Source organism: Pseudophryne corroboree, chromosome 1 (genome assembly GCF_028390025.1).
Source record: "Pseudophryne corroboree isolate aPseCor3 chromosome 1, aPseCor3.hap2, whole genome shotgun sequence".
NCBI lineage: Eukaryota > Metazoa > Chordata > Amphibia > Anura > Myobatrachidae > Pseudophryne > Pseudophryne corroboree.
The window spans coordinates 467,959,058-467,983,960 of NC_086444.1; the positions used below are offsets into that span (position 1 = coordinate 467,959,058).

The window sequence follows — 24,903 nt, forward strand, 5'->3', positions numbered from 1 at the left end:
ACTTTCATTTAGTTCAGTAGTGCCCCCAACTCTGTATTTCTGTCTTTAGTTAGAGGTTCCCCTTGTCATCATCCCGTCTCAGTTTACGCCTTGTCTCCAACTAAGACCGGGGGTCATAGGAGTTGGGCAGACATAATCCGCCCTTCAAACGCGGCTGCCGTGGGCCCAAGAAACCATAGTCTCGCAGGCGTAAGCTGACTATGAGGGTGAGACAACGGAGTTATGGATCCTTGGGGGTGCTGCCGAGCTCCGTATCTATTGCAGCATCACGTTCCTGTACTTGGGGCTCATCCACCATGTCTCTGGAGTACCAAGTACAGTGAACATAACATTATCACCGGCCAAAATACAACAAAACAGAAACAAAGCGAAATAGTACTTTTTTCTTTTTTTGGCCTAGTCCAGTGTCCTGTCTAGAATCCAGTCCTGTCTAGAATCCAGTGTTCAGAACCCAGTCCAGAACCCAGTCCAGTGTTCAGAACCCAGTACAGTATCAGAACCCAGTCCAGTGTTCAAAACCTAGTCCAGTCTTGTCTTGTCTAGTTCAAAACCCAGTCCAGTCTTGTCTTGTCTAGTTCAGAATCCAGCCCAGTCTTGTCTTGTCTAGTTCAGAATCCAGCCCAGTCTTGTCTTGTCTAGTTCACAATCCAGCCCAGTCTTGTCTTGTGTAGTTCAGAATCCAGCCCAGTCTTGTCTTGTCTAGTTTGAAATCCTCCTATGCTTACTATGCAAGCCATACAGGCATCTCTCTCAGCCCTGAACTCTGCTTTCAGTGCTTTGAAACCTGAGCGGCTGGAAGTTTTGCAGCAATCCTTAAAGCAACTGTAAAACCTTCTGACCAAAATTTTGCTTATCTTGCCAGAAGTTGTTGAGAGTACATCTATCTCTAAAGAGACTCTTGCTCACAATATTGTGACAAGAGAATCCTCAGGTTTTGTTGGATAGAAAAGGTTTAAAAGTTTTCTGTGGCCCAGGCTCTCAGAAGAGGAGCATCTGCGTCGCCGAAACTTAAATTTATGCCTATATTGTGGGTGTTCAGGCCACTATCTGCAGACCTGTGAGTTGCGCAAGCCAAAGTGTGGTGACAAGTCCTGCCCTCTGGCCAAGTTGAGTCAGGATTCAAGACCTACTCTTGTCTCTACTGTGGCAGAGGTACTTGTCACACAACCTACACTAAAAATCACTCTGTCCTATAATTGGGGTCCTTGGGCCAGGAAGCCCCGTTATAGATTCAGGAACCAAAGGAGAATGTTTCTCTCCTCTCTTGACTTTCCTGTTGAATCAGAGTTGCAAACCTCGGTAGTGGAATCTCAGAGCCCCGAAACTGTACCCGATGCCCAGAGTCCCGAAACGGTACCCGATGCCCAGAGTCCTGAAGCGGTACCCGATGCCCAGTGTCCCGAAGTGGTACCCGATGCCCAGAGTCCCGAAGCGGTGCCCGATGCCCAGAGTCCCAAAGCGGTGCCCGATGCCCAGAGTCCCGAAGCGGTGCGCAATGCTCGGGTTCCTGGAGCGGTGCCCGATGCTCGGGTTCCTAGAGCGGTGCCCGATGCTCGGGTTCCTGCGCGGTGCCCGATGCTCGGGTTCCTGAGCGGTGCCCGATGCTTGGGTTCCTGGAGCGGTGCCCGATGCTCAGGTTCCTGGAGCGGTGCCCGATGCTCAGGTTCCTGGAGCGGTGCCTGATGCTCGGGGTCCTGGAGCGGTGCCCGATGCTCGGGGTCCTGGAGTGGTGCACGATGCTCTAGGTCTAGGAGCGGTGCCCGATGCTCCGGGTCTAGTAGTGGTGCCCGATGCTCCAGGTCGAAGAGGGACATCGGATATAATAGCTCAGGTGTCAATCTCAGAAGGGGACTTGAGAAGCGCAACCCCAGAAAGGGTATCTAAAACCATATTTCTAGAAGGGAACTCGAGAAGCAAAACCCCAGAAGGGATCTTTGAAGTAATATCCCCAAGTGGGGTCTCGAGAGACACAGCCCCAGAGAAGGGTCTAGAGGTCGCTTCCCCAGGAAAGGACTCAAGAGGCATAGCTTTAGTGGAGGTTCTGAAGGTCATAGCTTCAGCAAATGTCCCGGAGGTCATAATCCCGGGAGAAGTCGCAATAATTATCGATGCAGAGAGGGAGTCCGATGGTCCGGTCCCAGAGAGGGAGTCCGATGGTCCGGTCCCAGAGAGGGAGTCCGATGGTCCGGTCCCAGAGAGGGAGTCCGATGGTCCGGTCCCAGAGGGGGTCCCGAAGGCCACTGCCCCAGAGGGGGTCCCAAAGGCCACTGCCCCAGAGGGGGTACTGAAGGCCATTGCCCCAGAGGGGGTCCCAAAGGCCACTACTCCAAAGAGGGTCCCGAAGGTCACTGCCCCAAAGAGGGTCCCAAAGGCCACAGCCTCGAGTAAGGTCAGTAGTGACCTGGTCCTAGCAATGCACTCCAGTCAGTCAGATGGGAAGGAAGCAGATCCTGACTCTGTTGATATCTCAACAACTATAGTCTTTGATGTGGACTTAGTCCAATTTCTGGTGCTTTACAAACACTACTTCTCCATTATGTTGCCTAGACCATTTTTGGGCATCACCTCACAGAATCTGGTGTTCTATCTGATATATTCCTTTAGAGAGGAGCCTTTTGAATGGGCGTCCAACTTAGTTAAAAATAATGATCGCATTCTTCAGGATACCCCGGCATTCAGCGATGCAGTTATTAAGAGATATGGTTCCAAAGAAATTGGTTCAGGTTCCTCTAGGTCACCCATCTTATCTGCCGAGAGTCCACCGAATGTTATAAACTCGGCACAAAAGTCTCAGCCTATTGCTTTGACTGCGGGATGTGCTTTTCTATCTTCTTCTAGCAGTACTTCTTCTGAAAGTTCAGCTCCCAAGGTAAAAGAACCAATCTCTGGATTGAACCCAGCCTTGCTGGAAGGTACCATGAGTTCAGACAATGTTTGGGGAATTACCTTGGTTAGACCTCAAGAACCATGTAAAAAAAAGAAGAAGAAGAAAAAGAAATAATTGCGGACTCTTGCCTTGTTGTATATAAAAAAAAAAAAGATTTTTCCCCCTTGTCTTATGTCCTGTGGCCTCCGTCAATGGCGGGGGGGGGGGGGGGGGGAACTGTTACAAGCTGTTGCCACAGCTTGTTTCTGTTTCTTGTCATTGTCTATTTGTTCCAGTGCCAGGGTTTTTAGTGTATCCCATGTTTTGGAAAGTCCGTTGACCACTCCTCAAGGGAGGGGGGATACTGGTATGAGCCATGGCAGTGGCTCATTCCTGTTTTGCATTTTGGTTATGTATTTTATGTTTTACTTCTGTTTCTGTTCCCTTTTGACAATGCCTATTCTATACCTTGTATAAAACACGCTAAAAGGTTAAAGAACACAGTACGCAATTGGCGCACAGGTACCGTAAGGGTATGCCCTTAGCGTAGCGGACGCTGTATCGGGAGCGAGCCGCTCGAGCGACACAAACGCTCGTGAGAATACGCTGTTGGTATCGGGCACACTATAGGTGAGCGACTACCGTAATGCTACGCTATCAGCGTAGCGGACGCTCGAGACCACGAGGAGATCACGAGCGGCGCAGACGCTCACATTGTTAAACCTTTTTAACTATACCATAAACAATGTACTTATACTGTAAACCTTGTGCAGTGATAAGGTGTAAATGCAACACAGTGTAACCTTGTTAGTCTAAAAGCTGTATGAGCGTAGGTGACGCTCAGAGAACCTCTTAGCAATATAATAAACACTCAAATACCGGTCTAAGGGTCTAACGCCTTTTAAGGAAATGAATGAACGTTCAATTGCAAAAGAATAATACAATACAGGTTATACACTACCAAGATAACATAAAATACCTAACCGGATAACTACACATAAAATACAATACAGATACAATTACATTTAAGGGGGAAGGAGAGAGAGAGAATGGCTTATAACATAAAATAAGAGACAATATGGTTGCAGAGAATTTACACATGTGAGAAACAATCGCTGCACAGTTAGTCAATGCTGAGACCCTTTGTGGAGAGAAAAATTGAGCTCAACCAGGCTGGCTGTCCCTATATACACAACACCCAGCAACAACACAATGGTCCCTACAATACCGCATGGGACAGAAGCTAGACTCCATTTTGGGAAAAACTCCCATGATTCCAAAGTCTGTAACATATGATTTAAAAGGGAATGCTAGCAGCCATTTTAGATTTGCAAGTCCAAACACATGGCACTCTCTGCTACACCACAATCACATAGCAGAAGACACAATACTCCACTATATTCCAAAATGTCCAAGCCTCAACACAATGCATATGTTCTGATTTTACAATTCCAAACCATCTAAATCACCTTTCACAATTTCAAGCCAACACAGTATCTCAATAACCAGAGCATATGGTATGCTGACTATGCTATCCTTCCAGAATCAGCACCACATATCTCATGCTGTCCATATGAGCCATCACAAGACCAGATCACCAGGTACCCACAAGTATCAGCCTGCTATTGCTACAAGCACATGACTACAGTAACAAAAGGAAGTATGTTTTGACTTCTAACCTTCAGCAAGATGTATCATGTAAAACTACTATAATCTGTTATAAATCACCATCCATAAATGTATACCAGAGATGCTATGCTACCAGTGGCGTAACTACTGCCCCCGCAGTCCTCGCGGTGGCTTGGGGGCGAGGGGCTGCGGGGTCGCCACTGATTTAGAACAGATTGACATGCGGACGAGCGTCCGCATGTCAATCTGCGATCTCCTCTCCCTCCCTGAGGTGCCTGCTCCCCCGGCTCCCCCCCTATGTGTTGGAGGGACACGAGCGCATCGCGCGTCTCTCCTGTGTCCCTCCTGGCTCTCCCCCGGCCGGTCTAAGGAAGCAAGTGCCGTTCGTGAGCTCTGATTGGCTCACGAACGGCACTTCCTTTATTAGACCAGCCGGGGGAGAGCCAGGAGGGACACAGGAGAGACGCGCGATGCGCTCGTGTCCCTCCAACACATAGGGGGGGCCGGGGGAGCAGGCACTGGGGCATATACCCGGCACTGGGGACATATACCTGGCACTGGGGGGGCAGATCTGGCACTGGGGACATATACCTGGCACTGGGGGGGCATATACCCGGCACTGAGGGCATGTACCTGGCACTGGGGGCATATACCTGGCACTGGGGGGGCATATACCCGGCACTGGGGGCATGTACCTGGCACTGGGGGCATATACCCGGCACTGGGGGGGCATATACCTGGCACTGGGGGGGCATATACCCGGCACTGGAGGCATATACCTGGCACTGGGGGGGAAGCAGGCACTGGGGGGAATATCTGGCACTGGGGGCATGTACCTGGCACTGGGGGCATATACCCGGCACTGGGGGGCATATACCCGGCACTGGGGGCATATACCTGGCACTGGGGGGGCATATACCCGGCACTGGGGGCATATACCTGGCACTGGGGGGAAGCAGGCACTGGGGGGGATATCTGGCACTGGGGGCATATACCTGGCACTGGGGGCATATAACTGGCACTGGGGGGGCATGTACCTGGCACTGGGGGCATATACATGGCACTGGGGGCATAAACCTGGCACAGGGGGGGGAATATCTGGCACTGTGGGAGAATATCTGGCACTGGGGGGGCATATACCTGGCACTGGGGGCATATACCTGGCACTGGGGGGCATATACCTGGCACTGGGGGAATATACCTGGCACTGGGGGGGCATATACCCGGCACTGGGGGCATATACCCGGGACTGGGGGGGCATATACCTGGCACTGGGGGGGAAGCAGGCACTGTGGGGGAATATCTGGCACTGGGTGCATATACCTGGCACTGTGGGGGAATATCTGGCACTGGGTGCATATACCTGGCACTGTGGGGGAATATCTGGCACTGGGAGCATATGTGGCACTGGGAGCATGGCCCTAGCAACAAGCACTACCCCCTAGTAACGAGCATGACACCCAGTGCATGAAACCCCTGGCAACGAGCATGACATCCTGGCACCGTGCATGGAACCAAGAGCATGAAACCCCTGGCAACGAGCAGGTAATTTAAAAGTAATTGGAAGCCTTACTGTAGAACTTAATGTGTAATGGGCAATACGGTGTGTGGCATAATGTATCACGGACATTGCAGTGTGTGTCATAATGTATCTGGCATTACGGTGTGTTGTATACTATGTCACGGGCATTGTGGTATGTGGTATAATGTCTCAGGATCATTGTGGTGTGTGTCATACTGTGTCACAGACATTGTATGTGCTATAATGTATTAGGGGCATTGCAGTGTGTAGCATAATGTATAACGGGCATTGCGATTCCTGTCATAATGTGTCACAGGAATTACGGTGTGTGGCATAATGTGTCGGGGGCATTACGGTGTGTGGCATAATGTGTCGGGGGCATTACGGTGTGTGGCATAATGTGTAGGGGGCATTACGGTGTGTGCATATTGTGTCATGTGCATTATTGTCAGTGATCGCAAAAACGCGCTATGGCGCGTATTTTACCCAGAAACAGCCGCCCGGGACTCACATTTAGAAGATGAGCGGGTCCCACAGGACGCGCTCATCTGAATATGTGTTTGCATGTGTTAAGCCTGTCAGCGGAATGCAGGAGGTGACTGGCTGTTTCCTCGGCCAATCACCTCCTGTAGTCTCCATCCAATCACAGCCTGCAGCATCTTCCGCTTTGAATCCTGCTCCCCGCCAGCACATGAATCTGTGCTGCAGGGCTGACAGACTGGCCCCGCTCATCCGGCTCCACTGCCGCTCTGCCGCCAGCACCCTCCTCTGCGACTGGGAGTACAGCTCCGGATCTGCCCGCCGCCACCCCCCTACCCGGGACCCGCTCAACGCCCCACCGAGACCCGACAACTACCTTCCAGCAGGAGCCGGCCGGGCTGCACAGCTCCCGCTGTAGGTAAGCAGTAGACAGTGCTGCATCGCCCCGCTTCACCTGGAGTAGCTGGTGCAGATGCGGGATGTCCGGGGGCTGCAAGCTCCGTGTGTGCAATGTGAGGCCACTCAGAGTGTCAGGGCCTCACTGACACCATTTTTCTGACAGCACAGTGCAGTGAGTGCACTGGCACAAGTAGCCAGCCGGCGCCGCAGCATGAAGGAGCTATCTGTGAAATCGCAAGCAGAGGCTGGCAAGAAGGAGCTCCTCCGATCGCTTCCCCTGACGGGCTGGCCACTGCTAAATATACCAGTAATCAGTACAACTGTGCAGTGACACTGACTTTCCCATTGCACCTGAGGCTCCACTACTTTGACACAGTTGGAACTGATTATCGGTATATTTAGCAGTGGCCAGCCCGTCAGGGGAAGCGATTGGACGAGCTCCTTCTTGCCAGAGAACAGCCTCTGCTTGCGATTTCACATAGAGCTCCTCCAGGCTGCGGCTACTACAGGCGCAGGCTGGCTACTTGTGCCAGTGCACTCACTGCACTGTGCTGTCAGAAAAAATGGTGAGTGTCAGTGAGTTGCTGCTGGGGGCGGAGCCACTTGTGTCAAACGGCCCCTTCGTGCAACTGGAGGTGATAAGTGAGTGGTTACTGCAATGTGCCTCAGTGCTCTACCAGGCGCATTGTGTATAATAACGTGCTCTACCAGGCGCATTGTGTATAATAACGTGTTCTACCTGGCGCAATGTGTATAATAACGTGTTCTACCTGGCGCAATGTGTATGATAACGTGCTCTACCTGGCGCAATGTGTATGATAACGTGTTCTACCTGGCGCAATGTGTATGATAACGTGTTCTACCTGGCGCAATGTGTATGATAACGTGTTCTACCTGGCGCAATGTGTATGATAACGTGCTCTACCTGGTGCAATGTGTATAATAACGTGCTCTACCAGGCGCAATGTGTATGATAACGTGCTCTACCTAGTGCAATGTGTATAATAACGTGCTCTACCAGGCGCATTGTGTATAATAACGTGTTCTACCTAGTGCAATGTGTATTATAACGTGCTCTACCAGGCGCATTGTGTATAATAACGTGTTCTACCAGGCGCATTGTGTATAATAACGTGCTCTACCAGGCGCATTGTGTATAATAACGTGTTCTACCTGACGCAATGTGTATGATAACTTGCTCTACCTAGCGGCAATGTGTATGATAACTTGCTCTACCTAGCGGCAATGTGTATGATAACATGCTCTACCTGATGCAATGTGTATGATAACGTGCTCTACCTGGTGCAAAGTGTATGACGTGCTGTACCTGGTGCAAAGTGTATGACGTGCTGTACCTGGTGCAAAGTGTATGACGTGCTGTACCTGGAGCAAAGTGTATGACGTGATCTACCTGGATCAGTGTGCATAGGAGGTTCTACCTGGTGCAATGTGTATAAGCGCCACTACTGTGTGGTGTAATGTGAATTGACACTATTATGTGGTCACGCCCCTTCCCTATGAAGCCACGCCCCTAAAATTTTACGGCGCGCACTACCTGTTCTTTGTGGTCTAAGTGGTCTAACACCAATTCACTTTCTGCCTAAGGGCACCAAAATGTCTAGTTACAGCTCTGGTGCAGGGTGTCCTGCATGCTACACAGCCCAGCAGCATTGTCACCCCATCCCCCCCATCTTGCAACACTTTTGTAGTGTCCAAACAAGATTAAAATTAATAAGAACCTTCATTCCGATGGGACCCAGAAAAAGACCGGTAGGACCCCAATTTTTAAAAGTGAAGGGTCCCTGGGACCCACTTTTTTTTTTGTCTCAGCGCGATCACTGATTGTGTGTGGAATAATGTCTAAGGGCCATTGCAGTATGTGGAATAATGTATACTGGGTATTACTATAAGGAGGAAAAATGACAAATAATGTAAGGGGCATGAATCAGGATTATTTTTCTTTCCTGTGGTGGCCAACGTCTGGGCGTGCAGGTTGCAAAACTGGGGTATAAGGTAGTCTTTTCCTGCAATGCCACGCCCTCCACGCAAAGCCATGCCCATTTCGACAAAGCCACACCCCTTTTTGCCAGCGCGCGCCTGCGGCGCGCGCATTTTTCTACCTTTGCTAGTGCCAATTACGGGGTGTATGGGGGGGGGGGGCGCCGAAGGATTTTTTGGCTTGGGGGAGAAAAATTTCTAGTTACGCCACTGTATGCTACAGATTGTCTACTGTTCCAATTCATTACAGATTTCATAGAGTATCATCCCAAACACCCAACAATCACACAACTGCACAAACATCATTAACCTTAAGCCATTTGTATCTCCAAACTAACTATTCTATGCCAATCATTTCACAACTACTTTACCACAAACACATATTTAAACTATTCTATGCCATTAAGCCATGTGAATTCAATACTTAGCTTTCGTAAGGAGGTCAGTCCTGGTGATGATCCAGCCATGCTTCTGGGTGCAAGGTAGCTGTGTGAGTGAGTGAGTGTGCCCTGTGATTTCCAGTGGGTATATCATACCTGCATTACAGCTGTGGGGGTGTGTCAACCACAGGAAGTGTGTGTCTTTCACAGCATGTGGGCTAGCTGTATCAGTGAGCTGAGCATGTTATCTTGGTTATGCAAAACGTTGGGTGATGACTAACACATTCCTGTCTTGTGGAAAGCTATTGTTTGGCGAATACAAAACAAACCCTGTCTCTGGGTTTTGTTCGGTATTCTCAATGTCCACTTTCAGTTGAGACAATGACATCTCAGCAATCATTCTTCTGGAGACAAAACCAGCCCCATTCGTAAACACAGGTGTTGGCCCTCCTCATTGAGTCTCAAAGCTCAGTGTAATTAAAGGCTATTGTACTCCGTCTGCGGGAAAGAAACTGATTCGGAATACAATTAATCTTCAATTACTATTCCTGTGCTTAACTATGCATAAGAACATGTGAAGCCCTTTTAACATGCAAAGGGGAATCTCTAAGGTCTAAGAGCCATCTTGAGACCCACTGATACCTGTTGAACTCAGGGGAATATTAACTTATAAAATACATTATTTTGATTAGATATGCAGCGTGCACACGCATGAAGTGCATATATGGCAACGTGCAGCGTGATATTTTTCTGACTTTGACACTTTGCTTTTGTGGGGTGTCCGGTGTTCACCCTTAAGGAGATGGTACTGTTATGAACCACAAGCAGTGGTTCATTCCTGTTCATGTATTTTATGTTCTAGTTCTCTTGCAGGTCAGGATTTCCTTTGCTCTGGTTTAGAAGACTCTTGTTGACCACCGATGGTGAGTCTGTGTTATTGCAGCCTGCTTCCATGTGTTTAGCCTCACCTGTCTGTTAATTGCACCTGTCAGTTTGGAGTTGTGCAGCAGGGCAGCTGCATGACATAATTAATTAGGGTTCTTGCTGTGATTGGAGGAATTCCTTGTTATATTCTCCCTCATTGCCTGACACAGATGCCGGTGATAGCTTCTGTCTAGCTGCTTCCTGCCTTGAAGCATTCCTGTCCAGGAGTCCTGTGGTTTTGCCTGTGTCTGATCCAGTATCCTGCCTTGAAGCATTCCTATCTAGGAGTCCTGTGGCTTTGCTTGTGTCTGATCCAGTATCCTGCTTCTTGGTGTCCACTAGTCTGTCGTTCAGAATTCTGCCTGTTCTCCGGTCCTGAGAGCCTGTGTCAGCTACTTTGGGGGTTCCTGTCCTTTTGACAGTATTCATACCGGTTTCGTGAGTAGCGGCTCTGCCGCATTCCTCGGCCTAGGCCGCAGCGTCTTGTTACATTTGTTTTGGAGTTTCTGCAGAGGTTCTGAATTGGCTGTCCTCGCCGGTATACGACAGTGTCATGTAGGCATGTGGACAGCATTGCCTTTGTTGTTAGTCTTGGTGGCTGAGCAGCGCATACTTTCATTTAGTTCAGTAGTGCCCCCAACTCTGTATTTATGTCTTTAGTTAGAGGTTCCCCTTGTCATCATCCCGTCTCAGTTTACGCCTTATCTCCAACTAAGACCGGGGGTCATCGGAGTTGGGCAGACATAATCCGCCCTTCAAACGCGGCTGCCGTGGGCCCAAGAAACCATAGTCTCGCAGGCGTAAGCTGACTACGAGGGTGAGTCAACAGAGTTAGGTATCCTTGGGGGTGCTGCCGAGCTCCGTATCTATTGCAGCATCACGTTCCTGTACTTGGGGCTCATCCACCCTGTCTCTGGAGTACCAAGTACAGTGAGCGTAACAGGTGCCATGGAAGACACCCTGCTGCCAGAAGTGAGAACCTCCATAGAAGACTCCGTACGGACCCAGGAGGAAAAGGAGAGGACCCCAGTGGAAGGAACCACCTGCGATATTGCCCAACAGGACAGGCATCGCAGAGGAGGAGGACAGCAGACGTTGGGGATGCAGAACAGTGAAATCAGTGGGGAAGGAGGAGTACCCTGGCAGTTGCCACAAGCCCACTCAGGATCCAGCAGGATGGACCCAAAGCTGCAGACTGTCACGGAAGTATTAGCTGGAACAAATATTTTCAGACTGGATTCGGTTTGAATAACGAACTCTCCTGGAAGGAAGCGGACTGAGTGTAAAAGTTCCTTCACATGAATTGTATGACAGTGAAAGATGAGATACTGTAATGAAGTAAAATGGATGAAGCAGGAACTGGGGGTCCAAACTGATGACTTCAGAGGAGACACAGGAACCGTATACCGTGATCGGATACCGTATACCGTGACGGAGATGACTCGTGGCGGATCAGTGCCTGCTGTTGGACTTACACGGTGGCATGCTAGCCCCAGGAGCATATGAGCTGAACGTGTAGAGATGCTGGAGACGGAGCTGTGATTTTTAGATAGAACCAGGAACAAGAGGCAAAACTCTGGAATCTGGGAGTCAGAGAACTAGCATGTAAACAGGCTGCAGAGGACGTTGCACTGACACCAGAATGCCCCAGAATACTCCTAGAAATACCCTACCCCATCTGGGATTGGTTACAGCAGGATAGCAGCAGCATGCCTCATATTGGCCCAGCAGGAACATGTGATCACACTAAGATGGCGGCACCCAGAGCCCCACACCGCCTGAACAGCCACTCCACTATCAAGCCGCCTGGCCCCTCTGCATAGACTGTTAAGTCTCCCTCCAGCTGCCCGCCAGTCGCAGCAAGCCACTCACCAGCCACCCACCAGCCGTTGAGAGAATGGCCACAGCGCGCGGACAGGTAAGCTCCGGCTTCCTGTCTCACTGGTCATGACACAGGCACTGTGGGTATCACCCCTAACCACCCGGCTCAATGACCTGTAATGACCCTGGGTGAGAACAGGGAACAGCGCGGCCAGGAAGAGGCAGAGAAGACTGTGTCTGTGACCAGCATAGACCCTGGATAGCCAGCTCCTGGACCAAGAGCACTGTCCAGTCCGGTGCTCTGCATCCCGGGCAGCACAGAAGACCTAAGGAGTTGGTCATAGGTGTCAGAAGCATTGCAGCATAGGGGTGAGATACTGGCCTCTATCTTCATGGGGCATAATATGACCTTGGGCATTACTGTGTGGGGTTAATATGTCTGGCATTACTGTGTGGGGCTAATATGGTGTCAGCATTACTGTGTGGGGCTAATATGGTATTGGGCATTACTGTGTGGAGCTAATATGGTGTCGGGCATTACTGTGTTGGCCTAATATGGTGTAGGGCATTATTGTGAGGGGCTAAAATGGTGTAGGGAGTTACTGAGTGGGTCAAATTATAATATAATGGCAGCACTCACGATTTAAAAAAAACGCCATGTAGCCAGATGGAGACCTCAAAATCATCCACCAAGCCAGAGTACCCTAAAATCAAGAGTAACTCCCAGAGGGAAAAAAACTCTGATAGTGTAATTCCGTTTTATACATTTAATGAGACAATTAACATAACAGATGGACTCGTACAATTAAGTGATAAAGAAAATGCTTATCTGTAGATCATACACAAGAGCGGAGAGCCAGAGATCGCCCAATGCGTTTCGTCCCATTTCTATATGTTCTGGGACTTCCTCAGGGGTCATATAGAAACGGGATGAAATGCATTGGTCGATCTCTGGCTCTCCGCTCTTGTGTATGAGCTACAGATAAGCATTTTCTTTATCACTTAATTGTACGAGTTCATCTGTTATGGATGATTTTGAGGTTTCCATCTGGCTACATGGTGTTTTTTTTGAAAAACGTGAGTGCTGCCATGATATTATAATTTGGTTGGTGCTGCACCTTCATTACTGGCTAATAAGCACATTACCAGAAGGGTGTCATCTCAGAACCATTTCGGCACAGTATAGCACAAAAGCACTTTATTGCACGTTCCTTATGCACATACTTGCACTTTAAACACAGTGTCACTTTATCCCATTTCGTGCACTTTATTGATCCACTGTCCTCCATTCCTTGTATACATGGAATACCTTGTAAATATCCGGATGGATATGAGAAGAGGAGGAGAGGAAAGAGGGAGACAGTCGATGTTAAGGAAATTCTGAAAAGCAAATATTCCCTATGTGTCTGGTACGCATATTAAATTACTATCTAAGGATATCTTGCTAAGTCACTTTAGAACACTGAAGGCGCAGCTGATTTACCACTTGACACTATTTACAATATTGTTCCATTGGAAATTGGACTTTTTTGAAATCTGGCTGCTGCCCCAGCAGAAATTTTGGAGTGTTTTCACGTCTGACTAGCCTAAGGCTAGGGACTTTTATTGATATATTCACTAATTATACTATGGTTTCAAGGCATCTCTGAATATATAAGGGTTAGCGCTACTTGCACCACACATACACTATATATATATATATATATATATATATATATATCAACACGCAATCCCTCACTAGTGTACAGTATAGAGATTTTCTATTTGCCAGTCTCTTTTCACAAATGTAAACAGTACATTAATAAAGTGCAGCTATATTAATACTAATTACCAGTGAAATTGCTCACACATACTGTATATGGGAGCAGGCTGCTCAGTTTAGTGTGCTCTTGTCACTTGCTCAGTCTACTGGGTGTATTATATGCAAACAATAGGTGGCAATGTTTTGTTTCTTTATAATACAATATGATAGAAAAAATGGGTGTGATACATTATCCCGGTGGGCGGGATGCCTGCTGTCAATATCCCAACAACGACATCACACCTGCCAGAATGCTGACAGCGGGGCAAGCGCTAATTGACCCCTTGCAAGCTTGGTGGCTTGCCACAGGATCTATTCCCACTCTATGGGTGTCGTGGACACCCACAAGTGGGAATAGCCCTGGTGCGTCAGGATTCCAGCTGGCAGCATTGTTGGCTGCCGGGATTCCGGCGTCAGTATCCAGAGAGACGGAATCCCGACAGACGGCATTTTAACTACTTCACAGTAAAAATAAATGGCAGAAATAACTACTGCATGAGTGTTTGTTGTTTCCTTGTAAAGTTGTCACAAGGCAATTTTGAAATACAGGTTGAGTATCCCTTATCCAAAATGCTTGGGACCAGAAGTATTTTGGATATCGGATTTTTCCGTATTTTGGAATAATTGCATACCATAATGAGATATCATGGCTTTGGGACCTAAGTCTAAGCACAGAATGCATTTATGTTTCATATACACCTTATACACACAGCCTGAAGGTAATTTTAGCCAATATTTTTAATAACTTTGTACATTAAACAATGTGTGTGTACATTCACACAATTTATTTGTTTCCTATACACCTTATACACACAGCCTGAAGGTCATTTAATACAATATTTTGAATAACTTTGTGTATTAAACAAAGTTTGTGTACATTGAAACATCAGAAAACAAAGGTTTCACTATCTCACTCTAGCTCAAAAAATTCCGTATTTCGGAATATTTCGTATTTCGGAATATTTGGATATGGGATACTCAACCTGTACTGCCTTTATTGCCATCTTCTTTTACATTTATTGACAATACTGTATAACTTACATTTTTCAAACTGTTCTGTGAACTCTTTTCCTTACTCCATATTTGACTATGAAGTTTAACGCATTGGTCACAGTGTTCCAGTCCATTCCCAATCATGCCACACAGAACAATGAACTGATTATCATTGTCAAAGCTCTATTTGATTGAGCAAGATGTGATGTTTTAACTACTGTAAGAAATGGTAATCTGCAGAATGGAGTCAAAAAATGGAATTCAGTGGACCCTATTGCTGCATCTCAGCACCTCTGTGAAACAACCTGTTCTAGATCTTGGTTTACAATGGTGCTCCGGCCTATATATACTTGTTTCTTAAAGTGTCAAACTATTTAAGGCATTGTTGGACAGTTGCAGAAATAAGAAGTCATGTATGATACATGTATGATATTTATTAATCTTTTCATGCAGGGGCTGGAGGGTGGTCTCCTCGTGTTTCCGATAAGTACCAGTGGCTTCAGATTGATCTAGGAGAAAGGACTGAGATCACTGCAATTGCAATGCAGGGCAAATATGGAAGCTCAGACTGGGTAACAAGCTATCTCCTAACGTTCAGTGACACTGGAAGAAACTGGAAGAAATATCATCAAGAGGAAGGAATTGCGGTACGTTCTGTTAATAGTTACAACACATAAATAACTGCATAGTACTATATTTTAATGCTTGTCAAAAAAAACAGCAGGGTCAATAATACATTTCACATCCAATTGTTTTTAGTGATATACATGTAAATGGTGCATGCTTATATTTTAAAATGCTCATTGAATGTTAGATAGACTTCCTGAAACAGTGGTGATCTCCCTGTCTTTCTGAAGAGTTTAGCACTGCAGTTACCCTAATTATCTGAGTGTGTGCAACGCAGTGATAACATCATCACTCTCCACCCACCATGGAGGAAACACTGGGGAGAACAATAAGGAGGATGACTGCTTCAAGAAAAGAGCCATCACTCTCCAGTACACTGATGTGATCCCAAAAATGTATGCTGAATTATAGGTGATTTGTGCCCAACAAAGTGCATTGATTTATTGGTAATGTGTGCATCATTACAGTGCATGTGTGTTACGTTATAGGGCATTTATGCATTACAGGGTGTGTGTACTGCATTACAGGGGATCTGTGCCCAATGATGTGTGCTGTATAACAGAAGATTTGTGATAAACTGCATAAACCTGATGGAAGGGATAAAGGGTTTCAGATGCTAGAAAATAGTAAGGTGCAGCATATTTTTAATGCAGTCATGCCTACAGTAGAATATCTCACTTTAGAGGGTACATGGGCTAAAGAGTGGACTTACTGGGGAACTGTGTGCCATCTTTCTGTGACCATCTTTCTGAAGACTTTATTTTGTACTGTGACAACTGCACATTGGGCCTAATACAGACCTGATCGCAGCAGCAAATGTGTTAGCAGATGGGCAAAACCATGTGCACTGCAGGGGGGGGGGGGGGGGGGGAATATAACATGTGCAGAGCGAGTTAGATTTGAGTTGGTTATATTGTTTCTGTGCAGGGTAAATACTGGCTGCTTTGTTTCTACACTGCAATTTTGATTTCAGTTTGAACACACCCCACCCAAATCTACTCTCTCTGCACATGTTATATCTGTTATATATATTTTTCCCAACTGCTAACAAAGTTGCTGCTGCGATCAACTCTGAAATAGGCCCTTAATACCTCGCTCATCTTACAGTCTGCTATCACATTTGCACTTTCCCCCCTTGTTATCTAGCTGTTCTATAACTTGGAAATACAGATGTGTCCTTGTGGATTGTTGCTGCGGGAGGCAACGTACCCTGGCACTGCAGCGCAGCCTCCCGCAGCTGCCAGCTCCCCATTCAGAGCTACGGGTAGTGGGTACATACATATGTATGCTCCTTGCTGCCTCCGCCAACTCCCCTTGTAAACTTATGGGTAGCGGAAGCATCACTCACCACTAACTTGACTGCTGTGCCTCCAACAGCTTGCCTATGTCATATTATGGGTAGAAGGAGCCCATGATCATAACCCTAAAACTCCAATCTTATACTAAAATAAGAAACACTGAGGTCACAGCTTTAAATGAGTATTGGCAAAGAAAGCACGTGCAAGTAGTCAGCTCCAGACCAACGGAATAAATAAACAATTGCAGGTGGATATATGCACCTGACGATGCGGATCCTTCGCACAATCCTGTCGCTGACCCCCGATGTCCATTGTAGCCGTCCGACGTGCATGCATATTGCTGCTCAGATATATGCGCAGTTCAGATCTAATTGCACGATGTACAAAAACGCACAGCAGCGATCAGATCTGAATGACCCCCAATGTCCAAAGGAGTGGAGGGGATAGCAGGAGGGCTGTGCAGTGCTGAAGTACATGCTGCTGCCTGTCTGTAATACAGGTGCAGCGGGGAGGAGAAGGAGAGAAAGACCTGACTATAGAGATCAGCACCAGGGGACTTTAAACTGAATAGCCGAGCTTCACGTTGCCGGCTCTCCATTCAGCATACAGCAGCAGCAGAGCCAGATTATTGCTTTGTGGGGCCCTAGGCAAGATGTAGATTGGGGACCCTTCCAGCTTTTACTACCATTAACGATATTGGGGGTGTAGTATTGTATGCTGGTGGATGGGCTCCCGGCGACCAGCATACCGGTGCCAGAATCCCGACCGCCGGCATAACGACAGCGTGGCGAGTGCAAATGAGCCCCTTGTTGGCTTGCTGCGCTCGCCACGCTGCAGGAATGGTGGCGTGCTACTCGCGCCACGCTATTTATTCTCCCTCCAGGGGGGTCGTGGACCCCAAAAGGGAGATAAAGTGTTGGTATGCCGGCTGTCGGGATTCTGGCGCTGGCAAACTGAAGTCACCCACATATTGGTGCTGGTCTGTTGGTACATCTGCCAGATGCCTGACCCCCCTCCCACCTTCTGAATCCAGACCCACGTGCCTCTTTTTAATATTAAAAATACGTCACCCAAGACCTGCCTACAACTTTGAAGTCATTTGTTGTGTTACCGAAATCAACAAAATACACATTTCCTTCTACCTGTATCCCCTTCTGTCTGTCTGTCCATGCTTCTATATATGTGCTCCAATCTGTCTGTCCTTCAACCTATGCTCTGTTCTGCTTGTGCCCTTATCTGTACCCCAGATATTATTACCTCCCATAATCATTGATTTAAGAAAAAAATTTTTTTTAGAACAGCTGAATTCCGAACCATGGGGGTCATTCCAAGTTGTTCGCTCGGTAAAAATCTTCGCATCGCAGCGATTTTCCGCTTAATGCGCATGCGCAATGTCCGCACTGTGACTGCGCCAAGTAAATTTGCTATGCAGTTAGGAATTTTACTCACGGCATTTTCATCGTTCTGGTGATCGTAATGTGATTGACAGGATATGGGTGTTACTGGGCGGAAACAGGCCGTTTTATGGGCGTGTGGGAAAAAACGCTACCGTTTCCGGAAAAAAGGCAGGAGTGGCTGGAGAAACGGGGGAGTGTCTGGGCGAACGCTGGGTGTGTTTGTGACGTCAAACCAGGAACGACAAGCAGTGAAATGATCGCAGATGCCGAGTAAGTCTGAAGCTACTCAGAAACTGCTACGAGGTGTGTAATCGCAATATTGCGAATACATCGTTCGCAATTTTAAGATGCTAAGATTCACTCCCAGTAGGCGGCGGCTTAGCATGAGCAAATCTGCTAAAATTCACTTGCGAGCGAACAACTCGGAATGACCCCCCATGAGAAGATTTAAGTCGGGACCCGTTTCAGATAAGATCCCCTTGGGAGAGCCGGACCGGGTTTTAGTTAGAGATGAGCGCCTGAAATTTTTCGGGTTTTGTGTTTTGGTTTTGGGTTCGGTTCCGCGGCCGTGTTTTGGGTTCGACCGCGTTTTGGCAAAACCTCACCGAATTTTTTTTGTCGGATTCGGGTGTGTTTTGGATTCGGGTGTTTTTTTCAAAAAACCCTAAAAAACAGCTTAAATCATAGAATTTGGGGGTCATTTTGATCCCATATTATTATTAACCTCAAAAACCATAATTTCCACTCATTTTCAGTCTATTCTGAATACCTCACACCTCACAATATTATTTTTAGTCCTAAAATTTGCACCAAGGTCGCTGGATGACTAAGCTAAGCGAAACTAGTGGCCGACACAAACACCTGGCCCATCTAGGAGTGGCACTGCAGTGTCACGCAGGATGTCCCTTCCAAAAAACCCTCCCCAATCAGCACATGACGCAAAGAAAAAAAGAGGCGCAATGAGGTAGCTGACTGTGTGAGTAAGATAAGCGACCCTAGTGGCCGACACAAACACCGGGCCCATTTAGGAGTGGCACTGCAGTGTCACGCAGGATGTCCCTTCCAAAAAACCCTCCCCAATCAGCACATGACGCAAAGAAAAAAAGAGGCGCAATGAGGTAGCTGACTGTGTGAGTAAGATTAGCGACCCTAGTGGCCGACACAAACACCGGGCCCATTTAGGAGTGGCACTGCAGTGTCACGCAGGATGTCCCTTCCAAAAAACCCTCCCCAATCAGCACATGACGCAAAGAAAAAAAGAGGCGCAATGAGGTAGCTGACTGTGTGAGTAAGATTAGCGACCCTAGTGGCCGACACAAACAACGGGCCCATTTAGGAGTGGCACTGCAGTGTCACGCAGGATGTCCCTTCCAAAAAACCCTCCCCAATCAGCACATGACGCAAAGAAAAAAAGAGGCGCAATGAGGTAGCTGACTGTGTGAGTAAGATTAGCGACCCTAGTGGCCGACACAAACACCGGGCCCATTTAGGAGTGGCACTGCAGTGTCACGCAGGATGTCCCTTCCAAAAAACCCTCCCCAATCAGCACATGACGCAAAGAAAAAAAGAGGCGCAATGAGGTAGCTGACTGTGTGAGTAAGATTAGCGACCCTAGTGGCCGACACAAACACCGGGCCCATTTAGGAGTGGCACTGCAGTGTCACGCAGGATGTCCCTTCCAAAAAACCCTCCCCAATCAGCACATGACGCAAAGAAAAAAAGAGGCGCAATGAGGTAGCTGACTGTGTGAGTAAGATTAGCGACCCTAGTGGCCGACACAAACACCGGGCCCATTTAGGAGTGGCACTGCAGTGTCACGCAGGATGTCCCTTCCAAAAAACCCTCCCCAATCAGCACATGACGCAAAGAAAAAAAGAGGCGCAATGAGGTAGCTGACTGTGTGAGTAAGATTAGCGACCCTAGTGGCCGACACAAACACCGGGCCCATTTAGGAGTGGCACTGCAGTGTCACGCAGGATGTCCCTTCCAAAAAACCCTCCCCAATCAGCACATGACGCAAAGAAAAAAAGAGGCGCAATGAGGTAGCTGACTGTGTGAGTAAGATTAGCGACCCTAGTGGCCGACACAAACACCGGGCCCATTTAGGAGTGGCACTGCAGTGTCACGCAGGATGTCCCTTCCAAAAAACCCTCCCCAATCAGCACATGACGCAAAGAAAAAAAGAGGCGCAATGAGGTAGCTGACTGTGTGAGTAAGATTAGCGACCCTAGTGGCCTACACAAACACCGGGCCCATTTAGGAGTGGCACTGCAGTGTCACGCAGGATGTCCCTTCCAAAAAACCCTCCCCAATCAGCACATGACGCAAAGAAAAAAAGAGGCGCAATGAGGTAGCTGACTGTGTGAGTAAGATAAGCGACCCTAGTGGCCGACACAAACACCGGGCCCATTTAGGAGTGGCACTGCAGTGTCACGCAGGATGTCCCTTCCAAAAAACCCTCCCCAATCAGCACACGACGCAAAGAAAAAAAGAGGCGCAATGAGGTAGCTGACTGTGTGAGTAAGATTAGCGACCCTAGTGGCCGACACAAACACCGGGCCCATTTAGGAGTGGCACTGCAGTGTCACGCAGGATGTCCCTTCCAAAAAACCCTCCCCAATCAGCACATGACGCAAAGAAAAAAAGAGGCGCAATGAGGTAGCTGACTGTGTGAGTAAGATTAGCGACCCTAGTGGCCGACACAAACACCGGGCCCATTTAGGAGTGGCACTGCAGTGTCACGCAGGATGTCCCTTCCAAAAAACCCTCCCCAATCAGCACATGACGCAAAGAAAAAAAGAGGCGCAATGAGGTAGCTGACTGTGTGAGTAAGATTAGCGACCCTAGTGGCCGACACAAACACCGGGCCCATTTAGGAGTGGCACTGCAGTGTCACGCAGGATGTCCCTTCCAAAAAACCCTCCCCAATCAGCACATGACGCAAAGAAAAAAAGAGGCGCAATGAGGTAGCTGACTGTGTGAGTAAGATTAGCGACCCTAGTGGCCGACACAAACACCGGGCCCATTTAGGAGTGGCACTGCAGTGTCACGCAGGATGTCCCTTCCAAAAAACCCTCCCCAATCAGCACATGACGCAAAGAAAAAAAGAGGCGCAATGAGGTAGCTGACTGTGTGAGTAAGATTAGCGACCCTAGTGGCCGACACAAACACCGGGCCCATTTAGGAGTGGCACTGCAGTGTCACGCAGGATGTCCCTTCCAAAAAACCCTCCCCAATCAGCACATGACGCAAAGAAAAAAAGAGGCGCAATGAGGTAGCTGACTGTGTGAGTAAGATTAGCGACCCTAGTGGCCGACACAAACACCGGGCCCATTTAGGAGTGGCACTGCAGTGTCACGCAGGATGTCCCTTCCAAAAAACCCTCCCCAATCAGCACATGACGCAAAGAAAAAAAGAGGCGCAATGAGGTAGCTGACTGTGTGAGTAAGATTAGCGACCCTAGTGGCCGACACAAACACCGGGCCCATTTAGGAGTGGCACTGCAGTGTCACGCAGGATGTCCCTTCCAAAAAACCCTCCCCAAACAGCACATGACGCAAAGAAAAATAAAAGAAAAAAGAGGTGCAAGATGGAATTGTCCTTGGGCCCTCCCACCCACCCTTATGTTGTATTAACAAAACAGGACATGCACACTTTAACCAACCCATCATTTCAGTGACAGGGTCTGCCACACGACTGTGACTGATATGACGGGTTGGTTTGGACCCCCCCCAAAAAAGAAGCAATTAATCTCTCCTTGCACAAACTGGCTCTACAGAGGCAAGATGTCCACCTCATCATCACCCTCCGATATATCACCGTGTACATCCCCCTCCTCACAGATTATCAATTCGTCCCCACTGGAATCCACCATCTCAGCTCCCTGTGTACTTTGTGGAGGCAATTGCTGCTGGTCAATGTCTCCGCGGAGGAATTGATTATAATTCATTTTAATGAACATCATCTTCTCCACATTTTCTGGATGTAACCTCGTACGCCGATTGCTGACAAGGTGAGCGGCGGCACTAAACACTCTTTAGGAGTACACACTTGTGGGAGGGCAACTTAGGTAGAATAAAGCCAGTTTGTGCAATGGCCTCCAAATTGCCTCTTTTTCCTGCCAGTATAAGTATGGACTGTGTGACGTGCCTACTTGGATGCGGTCACTCATATAATCCTCCACCATTCTTTCAATGGTGAGAGAATCATATGCAGTGACAGTAGACGACATGTCCGTAATCGTTGTCAGGTCCTTCAGTCCAGACCAGATGTCAGCATCAGCAGTCGCTCCAGACTGCCCTGCATCACCGCCAGCGGGTGGGCTCAGAATTCTGAGCCTTTTCCTCGCACCCCCAGTTGCGGGAGAATGTGAAGGAGGAGATGTTGACAGGTCGCGTTCCGCTTGACTTGACAATTTTCTCACCAGCAGGTCTTTCAACCCCAGCAGACTTGTGTCTGCCGGAAAGAGAGATCCAAGGTAGGCTTTAAATCTAGGATCGAGCACGGTGGCCAAAATGTAGTGCTCTGATTTCAACAGATTGACCACCCGTGAATCCTTGTTAAGCGAATTAAGGGCTCCATCCACAAGTCCCACATGCCTAGCGGAATCGCTCCGTGTTAGCTCCTCCTTCAATGTCTCCAGCTTCTTCTGCAAAAGCCTGATGAGGGGAATGACCTGACTCAGGCTGGCAGTGTCTGAACTGACTTCACGTGTGGCAAGTTCAAAGGGCATCAGAACCTTGCACAACGTTGAAATCATTCTCCACTGCGCTTGAGACAGGTGCATTCCACCTCCTATATCGTGCTCAATTGTATAGGCTTGAATGGCCTTTTGCTGCTCCTCCAACCTCTGAAGCATATAGAGGGTTGAATTCCACCTCGTTACCACTTCTTGCTTCAGATGATGGCAGGGCAGGTTCAGTAGTTTTTGGTGGTGCTCCAGTCTTCTGTACGTGGTGCCTGTACGCCGAAAGTGTCCCGCAATTTTTCTGGCCACCGACAGCATCTCTTGCACGCCCCTGTCGTTTTTTAAATAATTCTGCACCACCAAATTCAAGGTATGTGCAAAACATGGGACGTGCTGGAATTTGCCCATATTTAATGCACACACAATATTGCTGGCGTTGTCCGATGCCACAAATCCACAGGAGAGTCCAATTGGGGTAAGCCATTCCGCGATGATCTTCCTCAGTTGCCGTAAGAGGTTTTCAGCTGTGTGCGTATTCTGGAAAGCGGTGATACAAAGCGTAGCCTGCCTAGGAAAGAGTTGGCGTTTGCGAGATGCTGCTACTGGTGCCGCCGCTGCTGTTCTTGCGGCGGGAGTCCATACATCTACCCAGTGGGCTGTCACAGTCATATAGTCCTGACCCTGCCCTGCTCCACTTGTCCACATGTCCGTGGTTAAGTGGACATTGGGTACAACTGCATTTTTTAGGACACTGGTGAGTCTTTTTCTGAGGTCTGTGTACATTTTCGGTATCGCCTGCCTAGAGAAGTGGAACCTAGATGGTATTTGGTAACGGGGGCACACTGCCTCAATAAATTGTCTAGTTCCCTGTGAACTAACGGCGGATACCGGACGCACGTCTAACACCAACATAGTTGTCAAGGCCTCAGTTATCCGCTTTGCAGCAGGATGACTGCTGTGATATTTCATCTTCCTCGCAAAGGACTGTTGAACAGTCAATTGCTTACTGGAAGTAGTACAAGTGGGCTTACGACTTCCCCTCTGGGATGACCATCGACTCCCAGCAGCAACAACAGCAGCGCCAGCAGCAGTAGGCGTTACACGCAAGGATGCATCGGAGGAATCCCAGGCAGGAGAGGACTCGTCAGAATTGCCAGTGACATGGCCTGCAGGACTATTGGCATTCCTGGGGAAGGAGGAAATTGACACTGAGGGAGTTGGTGGGGTGGTTTGCGTGAGCTTGGTTACAAGAGGAAGGGATTTACTGGTCAGTGGACTGCTTCCGCTGTCACCCAAAGTTTTTGAACTTGTCACTGACTTATTATGAATGCGCTGCAGGTGACGTATAAGGGAGGATGTTCCGAGGTGGTTAACGTCCTTACCCCTACTTATTACAGCTTGACAAAGGGAACACACGGCTTGACACCTGTTGTCCGCATTTCTGTTGAAATAGTTCCACACCGAAGAGCTGATTTTTTTGGTATTTTCACCAGGCATGTCAACGGCCATATTCCTCCCACGGACAACAGGTGTCTCCCCGGGTGCCTGACTTAAACAAACCACCTCACCATCAGAATCCTCCTGGTCAATTTCCTCCCCAGCGCCAGCAACACCCATATCCTCCTCATCCTGGTGTACTTCAACACTGACATCTTCAATCTGACTATCAGGAACTGGACTGCGGGTGCTCCTTCCAGCACTTGCAGGGGGCGTGCAAATGGTGGAAGGCGCATGCTCTTCACGTCCAGTGTTGGGAAGGTCAGGCATCGCAACCGACACAATTGGACTCTCCTTGTGGATTTGGGATTTCGAAGAACGCACAGTTCTTTGCGGTGCTACTGCTTTTGCCAGCTTGAGTCTTTTCATTTTTCTAGCGAGAGGCTGAGTGCCTCCATCCTCATGTGAAGCTGAACCACTAGCCATGAACATAGGCCAGGGCCTCAGCCGTTCCTTGCCACTCCGTGTGGTAAATGGCATATTGGCAAGTTTACGCTTCTCCTCCGACAATTTTATTTTAGGTTTTGGAGTCCTTTTTTTACTGATATTTGGTGTTTTGGATTTGACATGCTCTGTACTATGAC

At 48.3% G+C, this 24,903-nt stretch overlaps 1 protein-coding gene across 1 annotated transcript in view; it reads left to right on the forward strand.

Moving 5' to 3' along the window:
- The window catches only part of CNTNAP4 (contactin associated protein family member 4), a 438,669-nt gene that overhangs the window by 172,327 nt on the left and 241,439 nt on the right, over positions 1–24,903 (forward strand). Inside the window, exon 3 of the mRNA XM_063913709.1 lies at positions 15,267–15,460. Coding sequence (XP_063769779.1) covers positions 15,267–15,460 — 194 coding nt within the window. The remainder of the gene's footprint in view (positions 1–15,266; positions 15,461–24,903) is intronic.